The sequence below is a fragment of the Anopheles moucheti genome, chromosome 2, assembly GCF_943734755.1.
Source record: "Anopheles moucheti chromosome 2, idAnoMoucSN_F20_07, whole genome shotgun sequence".
Lineage (NCBI taxonomy): Eukaryota > Metazoa > Arthropoda > Insecta > Diptera > Culicidae > Anopheles > Anopheles moucheti.
Window position 1 is genome coordinate 19,459,250 of NC_069140.1, and position 17,183 is coordinate 19,476,432.

The window sequence follows — 17,183 nt, forward strand, 5'->3', positions numbered from 1 at the left end:
ATTAGCCTAGCGGAAAATGGGAAATGGTGAGTTGCGTTTTTTCTTTAGCTATTTTCTTTTGGTTGTTTTTACTGTTGCAGTTAATGGCGACGCAAAAGGTTACGGGGGTGATGTTTAGCAAAGTTACACGGTAGTACGGAAGTGGTACGGTACGGCTTTACCTGTAGATCCTGCTTGGCGGCTTCCGCACCGGCACGGGTGTTGAACGTGACGAAGCCAACAGGCTGCAATGAGGAATAAATGGCGTACGTTGTGTGTGTGTGTATTACAGTTATTACGCAGAACGCAAGTGCGGAGTAAAAGAAAAATCGAATAAATGATGCTCGGTTTGTTTTTCTTTTTTTTGGCAGTTTGGTCGATGGAAGCGAGAAAAATTGTTTCTCTCCTTGCAATAAAAAAGAACCGAAACGAGCGCACACAAAACGTGCGATAATGGGGGACTTACCGATGCCGTCTTTCCATTTTTGCTGGTAACCTTCAGCAGCGATCCTTCGTACCCTTCGTAGGCTCTGAACAGTAGATAGAGTTCGCGCGGTTTCGCATCCATCGGCAGCCCGCTGACGAAGAGTGTGCGAACCTAAGGGAGAGGGGAAAAAAAGGCCAGAACAAAGCAGAAACGGGGCGTGAGATTTCCGTTGTTAGATTTGCATGTTGTTAGCACCTAAAATGATGTCGGAGTTTTATCGCACTGTCGCGTATGCCTTGCGAAGAGGGTGCAACGTTAAAGGGTGCAACAAAAACGAAAAGGTGACTTCAAAATCAGTGAAATGTTTCACGAAAGGATGTTTGGCTGACGGTCACGAAGATCCATCGGGGCTTTTTTAAAGTTTTGAGTTGCTATTGGGGGCAACTTTTTCTTCGCTTCCCCCTGTAACAACGCGTGAATTCATCTTGTGATGATGGGTTTTGGGTGCTCCAGCAATAGCACTTCGAGCAAAAAATAAAAAGCAGCGAAGCATCTGTTTGCTGCAAAACTGCTCATTGATCCGTTGTGTCGTAGCGTGAATGGCGCAAAGTTGGATGGAATTTCTTTACCTGTTTTTTTTTCTTCTACGGCAACGCTTTGAAGAATGCCAAAGACAAGACAAGAGCAAGCTGTGTGGGAAGAAAACGCTTTGGTACAGAAACGGTACAGAAAAAATGATACAAATCTCCTCTTCAAAGAATGGTTTGATGTTTTGCACAGTTAAAAAATGCTTAAATTCCTAAATCGGAGAAGAAAGAAGGCTTTTAAAACAAATTTTCCCCAAAAATAACTGTTTACATCGTCTGTTTCGAAAGGTGAACCAAAGACAAAGGTGAAAATTGAAATAAAAAATCGAGACTAAAAGAACGTTTGGAAGTGTGTAAGTAAATTTAATTATTTCTAAAACAATGTTTTACGTCTTGTGTATTCTTTTCCTTATTTTTAATATTTACATTCAACCCCCTACCCTATCCAGTTGGTTGAGCTAATTTTAATAAAGAGCAACCTCCGGCCAGAGCAAAAAGTTCGAACATCTTTTCCTCCGCCTTGTTTCGTCGGTTATTCCCGGCCAATAATAAGGAAGGGCCAAGTTTTCACCTCCAGTCTACGAGTGCAAATAGAAGCGAACCGAGAAAAGCGAACAGGTCGTTTGCTGACTTTCGAGACCGACATGATCATGCTGAAAACGATTTAGTTGCAAAATATTAAGACTGTAGACCAATTCTAGACGCGAAAGTCGGAAAAGGTATGGTTTTGCGCGCGCACGTGTGTGTGTCAGTCTTGTTTGCGCTAGGAAAAGCGAGAAAGAAAACACTCATTTTGTGGTAAAATTTTGACCATCATCAGAGAAGCGGCCGGTTTTGCTATTGTTTAATTTTTCCGACGAAGAAGCAAAAAGAAAAATCTAATTTCGGAACGAAACAGCTTTCTTTTACCAACACGTGCCACCAACTTCCCGTGTTGTGGTTGACTTTGTACCGACACCGAGGGAGCTGTTGTTAGCAGCAGGGATGATGTGGTTTTTTTTCCCTCCTGTTGGTGTTTGTTTGCTTACTTCGCTTTAAAATTGCGTCTCAATACCGGTACACGTACACCGGGCGAAACGTCATGCAAAATTTTCCACCTGCGTTTTTTTTTTCTAAACCCAGAGCCGGCGGTAGTTTCGGTTGCGATACCGAACAAGATATTCCCGTTTGTGTTGAACCGTTCCGTGTCCTTTCGTTGTTACCGAAGCGATGTTTATTATTTTAAAGTTTTCGCTTTTTTTCCCTTTGTGCCACATTGTCTTTCTGATGCTTGCGTGTCATTACGCGAGTGGTGGATGGTTTTTGGGTAGTTACTTTCGCTTTCCAATCGGACAGAGAGTACACCAATAAAGATCGCTATCGTGACAAGTGTTTTCGTGCCGTTTTGAGAAGGCTATAGAGTCTAGCTCGTGCTGCCGTTTGAAAGGTGTGATGAAATGCCATGGATGCTAGCGAGACGCTTACAACAAGGATGAGAAAAGTGATAGGTTTTTGCTGTCGAGCAAAGATAATTTGTTTCCGATAAGCAAAAGGAGCACTGGTATGAGGTGCGAAAAGCCCCTACAGACTGATGAAAGATTAAATGAAAAGTCTTGCCTTGTTATGATCGTCGTTAGAAACCATGAGGTGACATGGATGAGACTCGGTCTAGTCGGTAGAGACCGTTTGGATAATTAAATTTTGTTGTTCAAAATCTTCTACACAGTTGTATTTTAGTACATTCAATCGAAGCTTCAGTTTAATGACTTTTATAATTTAAAATAAAAAAAAAAATAGAATATTATGAAGATCGAAAGCAACAATGATGTGACTTATTCATAGGCGACCTTTGGAAGGCAATGAGGACGTGATTAATTATTCACTTTTCGGCAAGAAAGCTCATTGGATTGGAACCAATTTCTGCGATATCCTGATTAGGTATCTAATTAATCACCGAAAAGTAGGCGAACGTTCCTCCTGCTATCGAAAGGGTATTCTTCAGCATTTGAAGAAACAGTTGCTAGAACTAAAGACGATCCTCGCGTAGCTAGTTTATAATTCATCGGCTAATGAATTAGACATGGTGGCATTTCGGCAGTGCTAAACGTTTCTTCGCACCTTTGGTTGATCAAAAATGCAATAATTTGCTGATGGCTGGATACAATCCAATACACACGCTTTGCCGTATCCCTTCAGCATAACAAATTGCTGCTGTGGGTTCTTACATCATCTATGGGCAGTTTTCACGTCCCCATACAACATTCCACCTCCCACACACACACACACGCAATGATTGTGAGGTTTTTGTAGTGAAGCGTCGTGTTTAATCCTTCTCGCCACCACATTCACACACACACACACACGCACCAGGGGAAACACGTTCCAAGAGGTGCGAAAGAGTGTTTCTCATGTTTAACAAAAGCCCTCCAGGCTAATACCCACAACGCTTGTTTGCCCACTCATCATACAGTGCCCGGCGGCGAGGTGAAGGGTTGTGCATGGGCTGGGCGGTCGGTTTCGGAGTCTGTGACGCCCTGTTATCGTTTCATTTTAAACGAAATTAATTATTAACTACGAATACGAAATGAAACTTTCCCACGTGGCGCGTTCTGAACGGTTGGTTTGGCAAAACAGGTAGACGAGCGTTGGTGGCGTTGGTCAACGGTGAGGTTGCGAGTGCAACCAGGGTGTGTGTGCGTGCTCAAGTGGCTCAGTGTGTTTTACGTGGCTAATACATGCGGCAACATGGTTTGCGATTAATGGTCGAGCCGGTGGCCGCGTGGCAGGGAAAAGCTGCTTCACATTATGCTGCACATCCTTATGGGTCGTCGATCCGACGAGCCAATTCCAATTAACTTCCTCCATTCCGACACGTTAGTGTGTCAGGGCATCGGACATAGGACAGTGGCCGGTCAGCGTGGGAAAATTAGAAACGAGTAGAAGATTGGGCCGATAACGTTGGAAGGGCCGGTGTGATTAAAATTTCATCCCCTGTAGACTAGAGAAGCCTCCGATGGCTGAAAGGCTCCGGCTCCGGTGTGAAGGTAATCGTCCGAGTAAGGACATGTGGCCAGCGGCTGCACGTAGAAAGGTGGCTAGGTAGGCTAGTTATCTACCGGTTTTTAGCAAGTTTTTATCGCAAAGTAGTTTTAAGTAGCATGAATAAACGATGACCATGTGTGTGTATGAGTGTGTGCAAATAGGCTTGCCAGTTCCTTCGCTTTTTTTGTTAAACGAAGTAAGGACACGGCACCCGGTTTTGTCCACTCGGGCAGAAGGATATGATGGTGGTTTGGCAAATTGTCTGGTCGCAGCTGGCAACGATCTCATCTTTCGTACCGCATGATGGCGTCGCGCTTGGTCGGTTGTAACGAAACCCATAATTTTCCCATTCGATGCAGCGCCGGATGTGCGATGCACTTACCGAAAGGATATTAAACTAAGCTACACATACACATGGGTAACGTGTAGTACCGGGAGTAGTATTTTTAAGTCATTATTCCTCGCATTTTAATCATTCGCACCAAGTTAGCATCAATTTCAAGTTTGAAAGCAATTAAAAATAGCTGTAAGAATAACTTACAACCACGGGTGACATAAAATATGCACCTGAGAGTCATGAATATTCCCCGCTTTGTAGTTTTGCAGCTCGGGGCTAAATCAAAAATATCCCGCACCGAAACCCTTGGTGCTGATGGTCGCCATTCGTCCAAACTTCCACTGGGAGTGACGTAATCCCGTGCACCGAAAAAGGTTCATCGGTTGGTAACAGGGTTGAAAAGTTTTAATGAGCTTTCTTGCCGATATCAATCATGATAAAAGTGATAGCCATTTCTTCGGGGGATTGAACGTGCGCTGGTTGGTTGGTAGGGGAGGGTTGTGTCCATGTGTAATCGAACCTTCCCGGGAACTATCAAACACAGGATAGACACGGGGTGTGGTTCCGTCGGGATGGGCGTGGTGACGTATGAGTTTAGTATTTATGAATATTAATGCGTATTGATGAAATGGGCTGCCTTGCAGGACTGTCCTTAAAAGCAGATTTGCATTATCATTAAACACATCATCGGAGAGTTGGAAAAGGTGCGTGTTATATGCGGTGGCAGGATTATGCTTGCGTAAAGATAGTCTAAACAGATTTGTTAAACCCAAATGTCGCTCGTACAACTCCGAAGCGTTTAAAAATCGAATCGAAGCGTTAATTGTTTACACGATGCCGGTGTACTGCACCAGCAATACTTCACTAATGAAGTCACCAGCGAAGTCACAAAATCACGGTGCGAAATTCGCCGGAAAACTTTCCACCAGGTATGACCCCCCGCACACCAATGCTAACACGAACCTTTCCAAAGCGTCCGGAAAAATATCCCCAACCCCGTGACCGTGCCTGTCACAACCGAGCGAATCATTAAATTATTGCTTCTGGGCGGCCTTTCGAGCACCACCCAGTTGTGCGCATCCTTAGAACAATTTTGTCACCGTCAACGGTTTTTCGCTTCCGTTTTCCGCTTCCGCGGGCCAAGCGTCGTCCCATTTTGCCAATATTTGTCACACTAATTAATTTAAATTTTGTGCCACGCCTCGGTTTGAGGATGGAAAATATTTAATTAAAGTGCGAGGTCGATGTTTAGGGGGTTGGTTTTTTTTCCCCATAGAACATCGATCGTGTCGCAGCAGCTATGGCAGCTTTAGTGTTATTTGTAAAGGAATCGGGGTAGGAAATTGTGAAAATTTTGTGAAAAGCCCGGAACTTTAAGGGACCGTTTTAAGCACACGAGTAAATGTGAGTGTAAAATTATCCATAACAATAGTTGTGCCATTAAAAGTGCTTCAAATGCTTCTTCAACTATGTAAAAATATCGCCCCTTTCCTCATGCAAGCACGTTCGCCCACGCTACACAATCTCTAGCTTCCGATCGTTCATTACGCCATGATAAAATAATGACAAAACATTTATTATTTTTGTTATCCAAAAGTGGATCGCTTCCCGCTGCCCTGCTTGGCTCGACATTTTATTTCCAATTCGCAGAACTCCAAAATCTCTGTCCTTAGTTTTATCGTACCTCGTTTGAAGGGCACACGGGCGCTCCCGTCAATTCATCTCCCATTCCCTGGCCACAGACGCACCCATGGTGCGGGAAACATGGTGAAAATTATACCAAACGCCGACCGTAACAACTTTCTCTTCCGTTTGACAAATATTCGTATTGCGTATCACCGTGCTCAGTCACAATCTTTGGCATTGTTGCGAAAGTCGACTTGGTGTGGAAAAGTCTTACGAATGTCAAAAAAAAAAGAAAAATAACAAGTTTCTTCCACGATGGAAAGCCGCTTTCACGGTTGTCGCAGCAGCAAAGCGAGGCAAATGTATGGTGCTGTACGGTAAGGACTTACGGGCCCGGCCGTTCATTGTTGTCATCCATCTTTTCCTTCCACGTTCGCCACCGTTTTCCGTTCGCAGCTTTCGCGAGTGGGACAGATTGAGCGCGTTCTGCGTACCCGCGAGACGATAAATTACGCGCATCGCTCGATTTGAATGGGAGATAATCATTAAAATTTTAGCAGCGTGAAATTTTCATCAAACTTTTGTCCTCCGTCGGTACAACAGGGCGCGTCCGGGGGAGAGAATGTTTGGAAGCTGCCGGAGGCGCTCGTCGTTGAATCATGAAACATCAGACCGGTTGGAAAACGCGATTGAGGTTTTGAGGTAGCCGTTGGAGCCGCACAGTGTGAAGAGTGGGTGTATATGTGGTGTGTGGGTTGATGCTTTCACGAGAACGAAATGGTTTGTGGATGGGATTTGCTTCGGTACGCGGAGTGAGGCAACAAACATCGATGACTTAATTAATTTGTGCCTGTTATCCTTTCTCCGAAACAGTGGGTGAAGGTGAAAGTGTGAGTTTTAAATTAATGTTTTTTAGACAATGACACGACTTGTAGAGAGACGAACATCTTCATCACCAGCCAGCTGATTGATTGCTTTGTCTTTGAGAGGATATTCTATAGCACATTTTAAATTTAGCACCCACGTACATTTGGGATGGCTCGATCAGCCAGTTTAACTTAAATGAAAGGATGTCTGCTAAATTGTTTTGAAGGCTACTGAACAAGATAATTCACTGTCACTCATCTCAGCCATCCTTTGAGTGTTTGTTGCATTATGTTGCAGTAATAAGCATGCAATACGATACAGAAATGGAAATGAGTATTAAAATACGTTAGCGAAACTAATAAGGCATCAAAAGGAAGTGCATATTTACACTGCACAATAAAGTCATCATGTCAGTGTGAATATTTTACAAAGTACTGGGCGTCTCCATCACACTACACACCGTAACCATAGCAACCTCGTGGGCAGTTCTTCCCTCCGTAGCAGAAACCCTCTAAGCGATGACACTGTGGGAGTAAAAATCGAAGCTAACAGCTTATTTGCTCAGTGTTCACGAGCGTTACGAACCGATTGCCTCAAAATTGGCCACCATAAACCACGCGCACAATTTATGCAAACCCCTTTTTTCTCTTTTTCCTTTTTTTTTCAAGGAAATTGGCCCAAGCGGTGATGCTGTACAAATGGACAACATTTATGTAGCTTCGTTTTATTGTTGTTGCTGTTGCTCTACCCACTCAATACTATCTCTATCTCAGTCAGGTTTGGTTAACGATCGTACCACCGGTACGGAATGGCGATGAAGTTCGATTGTTGGGAGTGTGAGTGCGTGTTTTTTTGGTTTTTTTTTACTCAACAAGAACCGTATTGCTAGTGTTTGTGTGTTGTTTAAATGCCAAAAAAAAAAATCGCATAGTGAAAACCCCCACCCAGGATGCGGTCCCACGCGACATGTTGGATAAATATTTACACAGTAAACTTAGAGGGTGCTATTAGATACGAAAGAAAGGAAGGGTTACTGGAAGGGCGCGGGAGGTGTGAGACAACGGGAAACGGGAAGACAAAATGTACGCCTACATTCCCTTCGGCGGTGGATCCTAAGCAAACATTTTAAACTCGGTTTGTTTCTCTTTCTAGCTCACGGTTCCTTTCCTTTTCCCACCTGCCCCCTGCCTGTATGCAGTTTTTCTCCGTTTGCTTCTTCGATTGAAGGTTGCTCCGACGCAAACGGATCCGTTCAATTTGTGTTCCGTACGAAGAAGTTGTTCTGTAGATAGAAAGGCTGCTCCCGTTTCCGCAGGCGGTGGTGGAGCCAGGGTCGAAAGGGAGGCATGCGTATCCGCAACGAAATATGCCAGTTCGACACAACAACTTCCACGAAAAGGAATGTGGTGAATTAATTTCACGACAAGAATTCAATCCGTTTCCACCACCGGTCGGTAGTATTCCTTTCTTGCAAAAGCTCTATCGCATGGTTCGGCGAAATTCGAGCTTGTTCTGTTGTTTTTTTATCCATTACCCAATAATAGAAGCAGGAAGGAGGTGGGGACAAGGCGTAGAAGCAGAGTAGAAGAAAGAGGTCGATGGAGAAATGTTTTGCGCAATGGTTTTACGATGTGTTTTGGAGTTTTTTGCTCAAATTATACACCGTCCCACCCCTAGCCCTAGCCGAGGCTTTCGCTAATTGACGCAGAGATTCGTCGGTACGCCAGATTGGCACGGTTCGTGTCTGTTTCGCTTCGTGCGGTGGAAAAGCAACACGTGTTGACATGCTGGAGGTACCCCTTGGTACTGGCATGGATAGGAGCTAATTGCTGTCGCTTTGCTGTCGTAGATTGCAGTGAAAATGTGTGCCGCGATCATTCGGTGGCTTCTTGGGGTGGAGAAGAAAGACACGCATTCGAAGCGGGGTCGGTTAACAGCTTAATGGAGGATAATGTAGCCTAATAAGCGATTTAATGAGCGAACGGTACAACTCGTTCGAATTGTGAATTTTACAAAAGATTATATCACACTCAGGAATAGCTTGGCTTCCTTTGGAGAATTAAGTTTATTTTAATATTTTGACAATAATCTATTATTTAAATAACTTTCAGGCTGGAAAAAAAAAAATCTGAAAATCAATAACTGAAAGGGGTTTGTGTTATACATTTTTGGACCTTCCCGAAATCTGATCACAAAATCATTTTCAATCAAGATGAAAAATGTAATTTTTAATCATAAAACAACACTCTCTGGATACGGTGGTATCGTTAGAAAGTCGTTTATTATGAACTGCTTCCGAATGGTCAAATCTTTAGCTAATTAGTTTGAATTGACCATCGCAGACAAAGCGGTCAAAATATAAGACCGGATGCACGAATGTGCATTCCCTTTGCGGAAAAGTTCGGCCATATATTGCTGCTGAGGAAAGAAACTATTAGGATAGTATTAGATCCAAAAATTTCATGAAGTCCACCTTATGAGTGCACAATTTTCCTGAAAGTTATAATTTCTGATAGACAATATTTAAACAAGAACTAATTTTTACGATACAAATACAAATTTCAGGAGAAAAACACTTAAAATCACTTGTACACCCAATAACATGGTTGAAAACACACAATTTGAGGCCGAGAAGAGCCCATTACGATTTAAGTAATGTTGTAACTGTTGTGTCAAACAGTTGAACCAAAAATGTTACCAATAAACCACTCCAGAGGGAAAAATTTAATGTAAAAAACGCAACCACTCACCTCTCACAACTTTTACCGTGGTGTGGGGGTTTTTTGTTCCTGCTAGAAAACAACTTTAAATACGCACGTGTAGCTCATTTTTATCCTCCCGAGCGCACAAACCACAAACCGAGTCGGCTCACCCGGGCCTTATTAAACATTTTGCACAACAACATTGTGGTGCGTTTCTTTTTTTAAGGCTGGGGGGGGGCGCGTGAGTGAAAAACGAAAATAAATAAATTGGAAAAACTCATCTCAATTTATTCCGTGCCCACAACATTTGGCCTTCGCAGGACGAATGGTGGTGCGTAAAAATTTGGGCTAGCTGAAAACCGATGCTTGTAGTGGGGGCGGGGGAGGTGAGTTTTAATCCGAATGACGGAGGAAAACGACTTTCGCGAATTGTCAGCATATTTTCGTTGTCTATGTGCGAGTGGGTGCGCGCGCGTGTGTGTGTATGCTCATGTTTTATTGTGTATTGTGCTATGTTACGTAATGTTTTGTTGCAAAAGATTATGAAAAATTCCATCATCTGTTCGCTGAATTCATCATCCGGTCCGGCCTGTGACCCACTGTTTGGGCGACCTGGGTAATGTAATACAATGCGCGAACAAAGCAAATCTACGCGTCTACGCGGCATTTTGCAAGGCTTATATTGCGGCTTAAAAGATTCACCGAATATATGTAAGGGTGTGGTCCAAACGAAAGCAGGACATATTCATGATTTTACAGCTCCCGTGGCTGCACACACAACAGGACACTCGGCTGTGGATGTGACTGTAACTATTCATTAAAATTTACAGCCCACCATCCATCCAGCCATATCCACCATCACGATCGGGCAGGCGGAACACCGTACGTTCATATTTTGGATTTTCCAAACAATTCTACAATTCTAATCCGTATGTGTTCGTCTTTTAGTGTGTGTGTGTGCGTGTGTGTGTGAGTGTGCCTTCGTGACAACAACCAGCAAATCGAATCATATCGTGCTCCTGCTCACCGTCCTGGGGCCCGGCTGCCGACGTCCTGTTTCGTGTTCTGGTGCGTGTTCTGTTATTGTTCCGCAAGGAACAGCAAACGACCGTACGCCGTCGTGTATGCGTGATTATTAAATATGGATTTATTATAATTATACCGTTGCCCACTCGGCGCTCTACTGGCGCCTCGTTGCTTGTCGCCGTCGATAATTCCGCCCGAATTTGGAGCACACTCTCGGCGGGCTTAACCTCGATGTAATTGTAACGCATAATTTATTTCAACTATGGAATGGCACCAAACACACACAGTTACACGCAAAACAGGAGTAGCGATAAAATTATTTTGGCAACTCATGTCATAAGCTGTGGGGGGGCAGCAGGGTCAAATTCATCATCGGGTTTGGACGCATTTAGTAGATAACAGTAAAAATGGTTGGGATAAGCGTAGCGCCTTAAAGGTGGATTATGGTTGTATTCCACACATTGTACTGCTATTTTCCAATGTTAACTCCATAAGCTCTCGTGTAATATATTTTTCGTTTCTCATGTGGCAAACTTTCATTAGAATAAATATTGCAGACACACGAAGAAAAAAAAATGCCAGCCAAAAACCGTCCCATAAATGCTTCTCGCCCTAATGGCTCAACATGTACTAAACAGTAATTTGTGCCATTTAACTACCCTCCGGCATGCGATTGTAACAGTGGCGATTTCGAGCTAGCGTGCCACAGTAGGTGAAAATGTTTCGCACGAAATGCGTGCGTGTCACATGGTCAATGTGCCCAACGGCGGGCCCCGGTACAGTGGACGCGAACGCAAACAAACGTAAAAGCAAAAATAAGGCACAAACCGTACGTAGATTTTCGTGATGATTATTAAAATATTATAATGAAATCATGAAACATGAAGCATTTGGAATCGCGGAATAGCGTTTGCTGCTGCGTTGTTCGAGTTTCGAGAGCAAACCCTGGTAGATTGATCGGTTGACCGATGGTGCGCGAGTGGGCGGCATTTGGAGGTCCGTTTTCCGAATTACGAGCACGAGCAAATCAGCAACGAAATCCGTTCGCATTGAGGTATGGCAAATGATTTATTCATTTGCTTAATATGCGGCGTCGCTTTACGATCGAGCGTCCTACGCGCGCCCCTTTTCGGCAATGCTAACGCTACCATGCTAGGGTATTGTAACATTTTCAGCACGCTGAAAGCAGCTAGTTTACATAGGTCAAATGCGATTTTGCCATGACTGATTAGGTTCAGGGCGCGGTTATCGACAAGTAGCGCATAAACATTTGCACAGCTGGATGATGGGGAACATTACTCGCAGTAATGAAGGAACGAAAAGTTTTGCACACATTTTCCAGCAAGTAACGATGCTGGTGCTGCATGTGAAAATACTGAACGACCCCCTGTGGTTGTGGTTTTTAGGTTCAATCAATTAATGCGATAATTATAATCGTGGAGTTGCATTAGCTGCCGAATTGAGGTTTTTCGTTCTGACGGTGACGGTTTTTCGTTTTTAACCATCTCGGTGAGCGAAACGGTAATGTTCGTCTCGTGCAGCGAAATTAACCTCACGAGAACAAAGTTGTATCGTTCAGGGCTGAGTTTAAATACGTGTCGTGATTTTCCATTAGAGCGAGGCTAATGATTAAACTAATTATCTTAATGTTACGTGTCCTAATGCTGAATGTGCGACCATTACTCGGGGCATGCAACACACGTGCGGGAAACACGCGGTAGAAGATGTAGGTTCAATGTTTTCGTTGTGTAATAAGAAGGCAACATCATTCCAAGTCAGTGATTTGTCTCTTTTTGCTTCTCTTCCTTAGCAAAAAAAAAAAAAATCTCCATGCCATACTTCGAAACGCTTGAGGCCGGATGGGCACGAATAAAGTTGGGTATTTAAAAGAATTTAAAAGAAAGGACCGGCTTCAAGCCAATGCCATAGCGGCCGATACGGAGTATGCGGAGCTTTACCGGGTGTTTATCCCTGGTGGATCGGTGGAGGTAACCGGCGTGGTCGAAGATTTCGACTATCCGGAGGAGGACATTTTAAAAAATGGTCTCGGAACTTTTCCGTCGCCAGATACTCCAAAAGTGCGTGTTTTGGAGGTTAAAAAATTATTTAAAGCAGTGGTATCCGAGGAAGGTGGAAAAACCTTCGTCCCGACATCCTCCCTCCGGATTACGTTTGAGGGAATGGTACTCCCACAGGCACTCGTTTGCGAGGGTCTAAGAATACCCATCCACCGGCCATACATTCCAAGGGTGGCCACCTGCTCTAAGTGCAGTCGTATAGGCCACTCCGAGGCGTTTTGCACTGGCAAAATAAGCTGCGGTAAATGTAGGGGGCAACACTCCACCGAGGAATGCAAAACCTTGACCCCTAAATGTTCGCATTGTCGGGACGAGTGGCACGAGGTGGTAGTGTGCCCTGTTTATAAAAAAATAAAAAAAGAGCAATCAAAAACAATAGCCGAGCGGGCACGCGGCACGTTTAGTGAGGCTCTTAGGAGTGCTCAAAATTCGTTTGAAGTGCTGGCCGATGGTGCGCCAAATGTACCATCTTTAAATCTGACTGCATCAGAGCGGGTGGTCATGAGACCAAGAAAATTATTGAGATATTCCTACAAAAAGGTCCAAAGGAAGGTCTTATCGAAAAAGGGAAACCCTGTGGCACCACAGCGTCGCGCCGAGAAAAAGACGCCATTCCCCACATCCAATTGTCCTAGTCGTGGCGCTGATCCCTTGAAAAAATCATCCCAAGCTCCCCGGGAGCAGACCAAGAAGAAGCGATCCCCTCGGGCCGAGGCCCTTGTGGACACTCCTGGCTTCACCACTGAACCTAGGAGCTTCTCGAGGGCTCACACCCCTTCCTTGACCGAAATCCTAGAGTCCCTTGTTATGTCCTTGAATCTTCCCATCCCACTACAAATGATCGCTACTTGGGCTCTCCCGTACCTAAAGGGGATGATCAAACAGTGGCTGACACAATGGCCATACTTGAGTATGATGGTCCGTCTTGATGATTAAATCAAAATGGCTACCATCATACAATGGAACTGTAGAAGTTTGATTGGAAAAATAGACTCTTTTAAAGCCATAGTTGGCGAATATAATTGTAACGTCTTCGCCCTCTGTGAAACTTGGCTATCGCCCAATACACTATTAACCTTCCCGGGATATAATTTAATCCGTGAAGATCGAATCAACCGAGGAGGAGGGGTGTTGATTGGTATTAAAAAGAGTCACACTTTCTCAAGACTAGCAACCCCCAGACAGGATATAATCGAAACTGTCGCTATAAAGGCAAAGATAGGCGATCTTCACGTGACAATTGCCTCTATTTATATCCCCCCGATAGCTAAGGATGAAAAGAACAGGATTGAAAAGATCAAACAGGATCTTGGAAATCTAACAGTGGCTCTGCCTGGGCCACTTTTAATCCTGGGAGACTTCAACTCCCATGGTTTAGACTGGGGATGTGTAAAGGATGATATTCGCGCTCCCTTAATCAGAGAATTCTGCGACAGACATAACTTTGCAATACTTAACTCAGGGGAGGCAACTAGGATGCAAACAGCAATGAGTAGGGCAAGTGCACTGGACCTGTCATTATGCTCCTCAGCTTTGTCCTTGGATTTTAGTTGGAAGGTGATCCAGGACCCTATCGGCAGTGATCATCTGCCGATAGCAATCTCTTACATTAAGGGAGGATACTCAGTAGATAATTCGATCGTTAAATGTGACTTAACGAGGAATATCAATTGGGTGAGATACGGTGAACTTATGACCGCTTCACTCTTCCTTGATAAACCCGATTCATGTCCTGTAAAGGAATATAAAAAACTCGAATCATTGATAATCGAGTGCGCCCTTGCCGCCCAAACAAGGGGCTCCCACCAAGCAAGGACATTTAAAAAACCTCCCACTCCTTGGTGGGACAAGGATTGTCAAGCGGTATTTAACATGAAGCGGACGGCTTTTAAGGCTTTTAGAGACACTGGCTCCAGACACTTGTATATACAGTACAAGAGTTTGGAGAGAAGGTGCAAAAATCTTCTTAAAGCAAAAAAGAAATGCTACTGGCGAAATTACGTCAAAAAACTGAAGCCCTCCGTTTCATTAAAGTCACTTTGGAGAAAGGCTAGAAGAATGCGGAGTAGTAAACATACTAACGAGAGCGAAGGTTTTACCGGCGACTGGTTAAAGGATTTTGCCTACAAGTTCTGCCCTGACTTCGTTCCTGCGCAAAACTATTCTCAACATGCGCCTGGTAGTGATCCTAGGATGGATTCACCTTTCACCATGATGGAGTTTTCTCTCGCTCTCCTATCTAGCAACAATTCTACCCCAGGTTTGGATCAGGTGAAAAGCAAATTGCTTCAGAACTTACCAGACGTGGGCAAGAAACGATTGTTGGATTTATTCAACCAACTGTGGGAGTTTAACATCGTCCCGCCAGACTGGAGAGAGGTGAAAGTTGCCACCATTTTGAAGCCTGGTAAACCGGCATCAAGACACGAATCGTACCGCCCTATCTCGTTACTTTCGTGTCTGAGGAAACTCTTTGAAAAGATGATTCTTTTTCGTTTAGAAGAATGGCTTGAATCAAACGGCCTTCTTTCAGCTACCCAATTTGGTTTTCGCAAAGCAAAGGGTACAAATGACTGCTTAGCGCTTCTTACAACAGAAATTGAACTTGCTCGTGCTCGCAAGCAAAACATGGGATGTATCTTTTTGGATATACAGGGGGCTTTTGACTCAGTTTCTCCTTGGAAACTGTGTCAAATGCTAGAAAATGCGGGGCTGGGTCCGAAGATGAACAATTTTCTCTTCAATCTTTTGTCGGAAAAAGTAATGAATTTCGATAATGGTCACGTAAAAATGAAACGGACCAGCTTCCATGGACTAGCACAAGGGTCCTGTTTGAGCCCCCTGCTATACAACTTTTATGTCAAGGATATAGATACCTGTCTGGCGGCCAACTGCAGCATTAGACAATTGGCAGACGATGGTGTTATTTCAGTCGCGGGCAGACGCACCATCGATATACAAGAAGCTTTGCAATCCACTTTGGATACTCTCACCAAGTGGGCAGATAGCCTAGGTATCACGTTTTCTGCGTCAAAAACTGAAATGGTAGTCTTTTCCTGTTTTAGCGACACGGTTAATAACAGACAGAGAGGACTATTTGAACCAAAACCTGATGTCTTTTTGTACGGGGAAAAGATATCAATATCCGACAATTTTCGATACCTAGGTGTTTGGTTCAACTCTAGACTGAAATGGAACACACACATCGCCCATCTGGTCCAAAAGTGTTCCAAGAGAATCAACTTTTTGAGGACAATCACAGGCTTCTGGTGGGGCGCACACCCATTAGATGTCCTGCGATTGTACAAGACTACAGTACTATCCGTTTTGGAGTATGGAAGCATATGTTTCCAGTGGGCACCCAAAACGTCGATGATACAATTAGAAAGAATACAGTACCGTTGTCTTAGACTCGTACTAGGGAGCATGAAATCCACTCACAACATGTCCCTAGAAGTGATGACTGGGGTGATGCCGCTGAAACTTCGTTTTGAGCTGCTCTCGCTTCGTTTTCTGGTCCGATCCTCAGTATCAAATCCCTTGATTATAGAGAATTTCAAAGCACTAATAGAGGCAGGTTCAAAGAGCAAAATCATTGATGTATATAATGATTTTGTCTCCCTACAAGTACACCCTAGCGCTTCACAAGCAATAAACCGTGCTGCCCTTCCTGAGGCCTACAGTTCTTTTGTATGTACAGACTCCTCGTTGCGAGAGGAAATCAAGACCATTCCTAATGATCTTCGCCCGAAGGTCGTCCCGGGCATTTTTAGGAGAAAGTATGGCCATTTAGACCCTTCAAAACAGTTCTACACTGATGGATCGTCTTCTGGGGAGGGTACGGGCTTCGGTGTTTTTGGCATAACAACGGAGGTCGCGTTCAAGTTGAGGCAACCATGCAGTGTATACACTGCTGAGTTGGCCGCAATATTTTACGCGCTACTTATCATAGCTGCGAGCCCTTCTGGTCAGTACTTCCTTTTCACTGATAGTTTAAGCGCAATTGAAGCGCTAAAAACAGAGAAGGCTGTTAAGAGCCATGACTATTTTATCCACAAAATTATGGAAGTATTTGGCTCATTGTTTGAGAAAGCTTTTAGAGTTTCGTTAATTTGGGTTCCTTCTCATTGTGGAATTCCCGGCAATGAAAAGGCCGACTCACTGGCCAAAAAAGGCGCAACCGAAGGCGCATTTTACGATAGACCAATCTCAACCCATGAGTACCTTCGCTCCCCACAGCAACTTTGTCTGTCTCGCTGGCAGAGCATGTGGGAAGCGGATGAACTCGGGAGATTCCTTTTCTCGATCTCTCCGCAAGTGTCCCTGCTGCCCTGGTTTGGTGGGCTCTCTGTGGATCGTGCGTTTATCCGCATGATGTCTCGGCTTATGTCGAACCATTTTGCACTGGATGCACATCTACAGCGCATAAACCTGTCGGACACGAAAGTATGTAGCTGCGGGGTTGGATTCCACGATGTGGATCACCTTCTGTGGCACTGCGTGGAATTCGAACCCGCCAGACCTGACTTGCTG

The 17,183-nt window shown here is 44.3% G+C and overlaps 1 protein-coding gene across 4 annotated transcripts in view; it reads right to left on the reverse strand.

Moving 5' to 3' along the window:
* Window positions 1-17,183, reverse strand: part of LOC128299688 (protein couch potato) — a 106,927-nt gene that overhangs the window by 16,156 nt on the left and 73,588 nt on the right. For all 4 annotated transcript variants that reach the window (XR_008287311.1, XR_008287310.1, XM_053035721.1 and 1 more), the window contains exons 3-4: window positions 446-577; window positions 162-224 (exon numbers count right to left, since the gene is read on the reverse strand). Coding sequence is in view for 2 of the 4 variants with exons in the window: in XM_053035721.1 (XP_052891681.1) it covers window positions 162-224; window positions 446-577 (195 nt within the window). In the remaining 2 variants the exon portion in view is untranslated. The remainder of the gene's footprint in view (window positions 1-161; window positions 225-445; window positions 578-17,183) is intronic.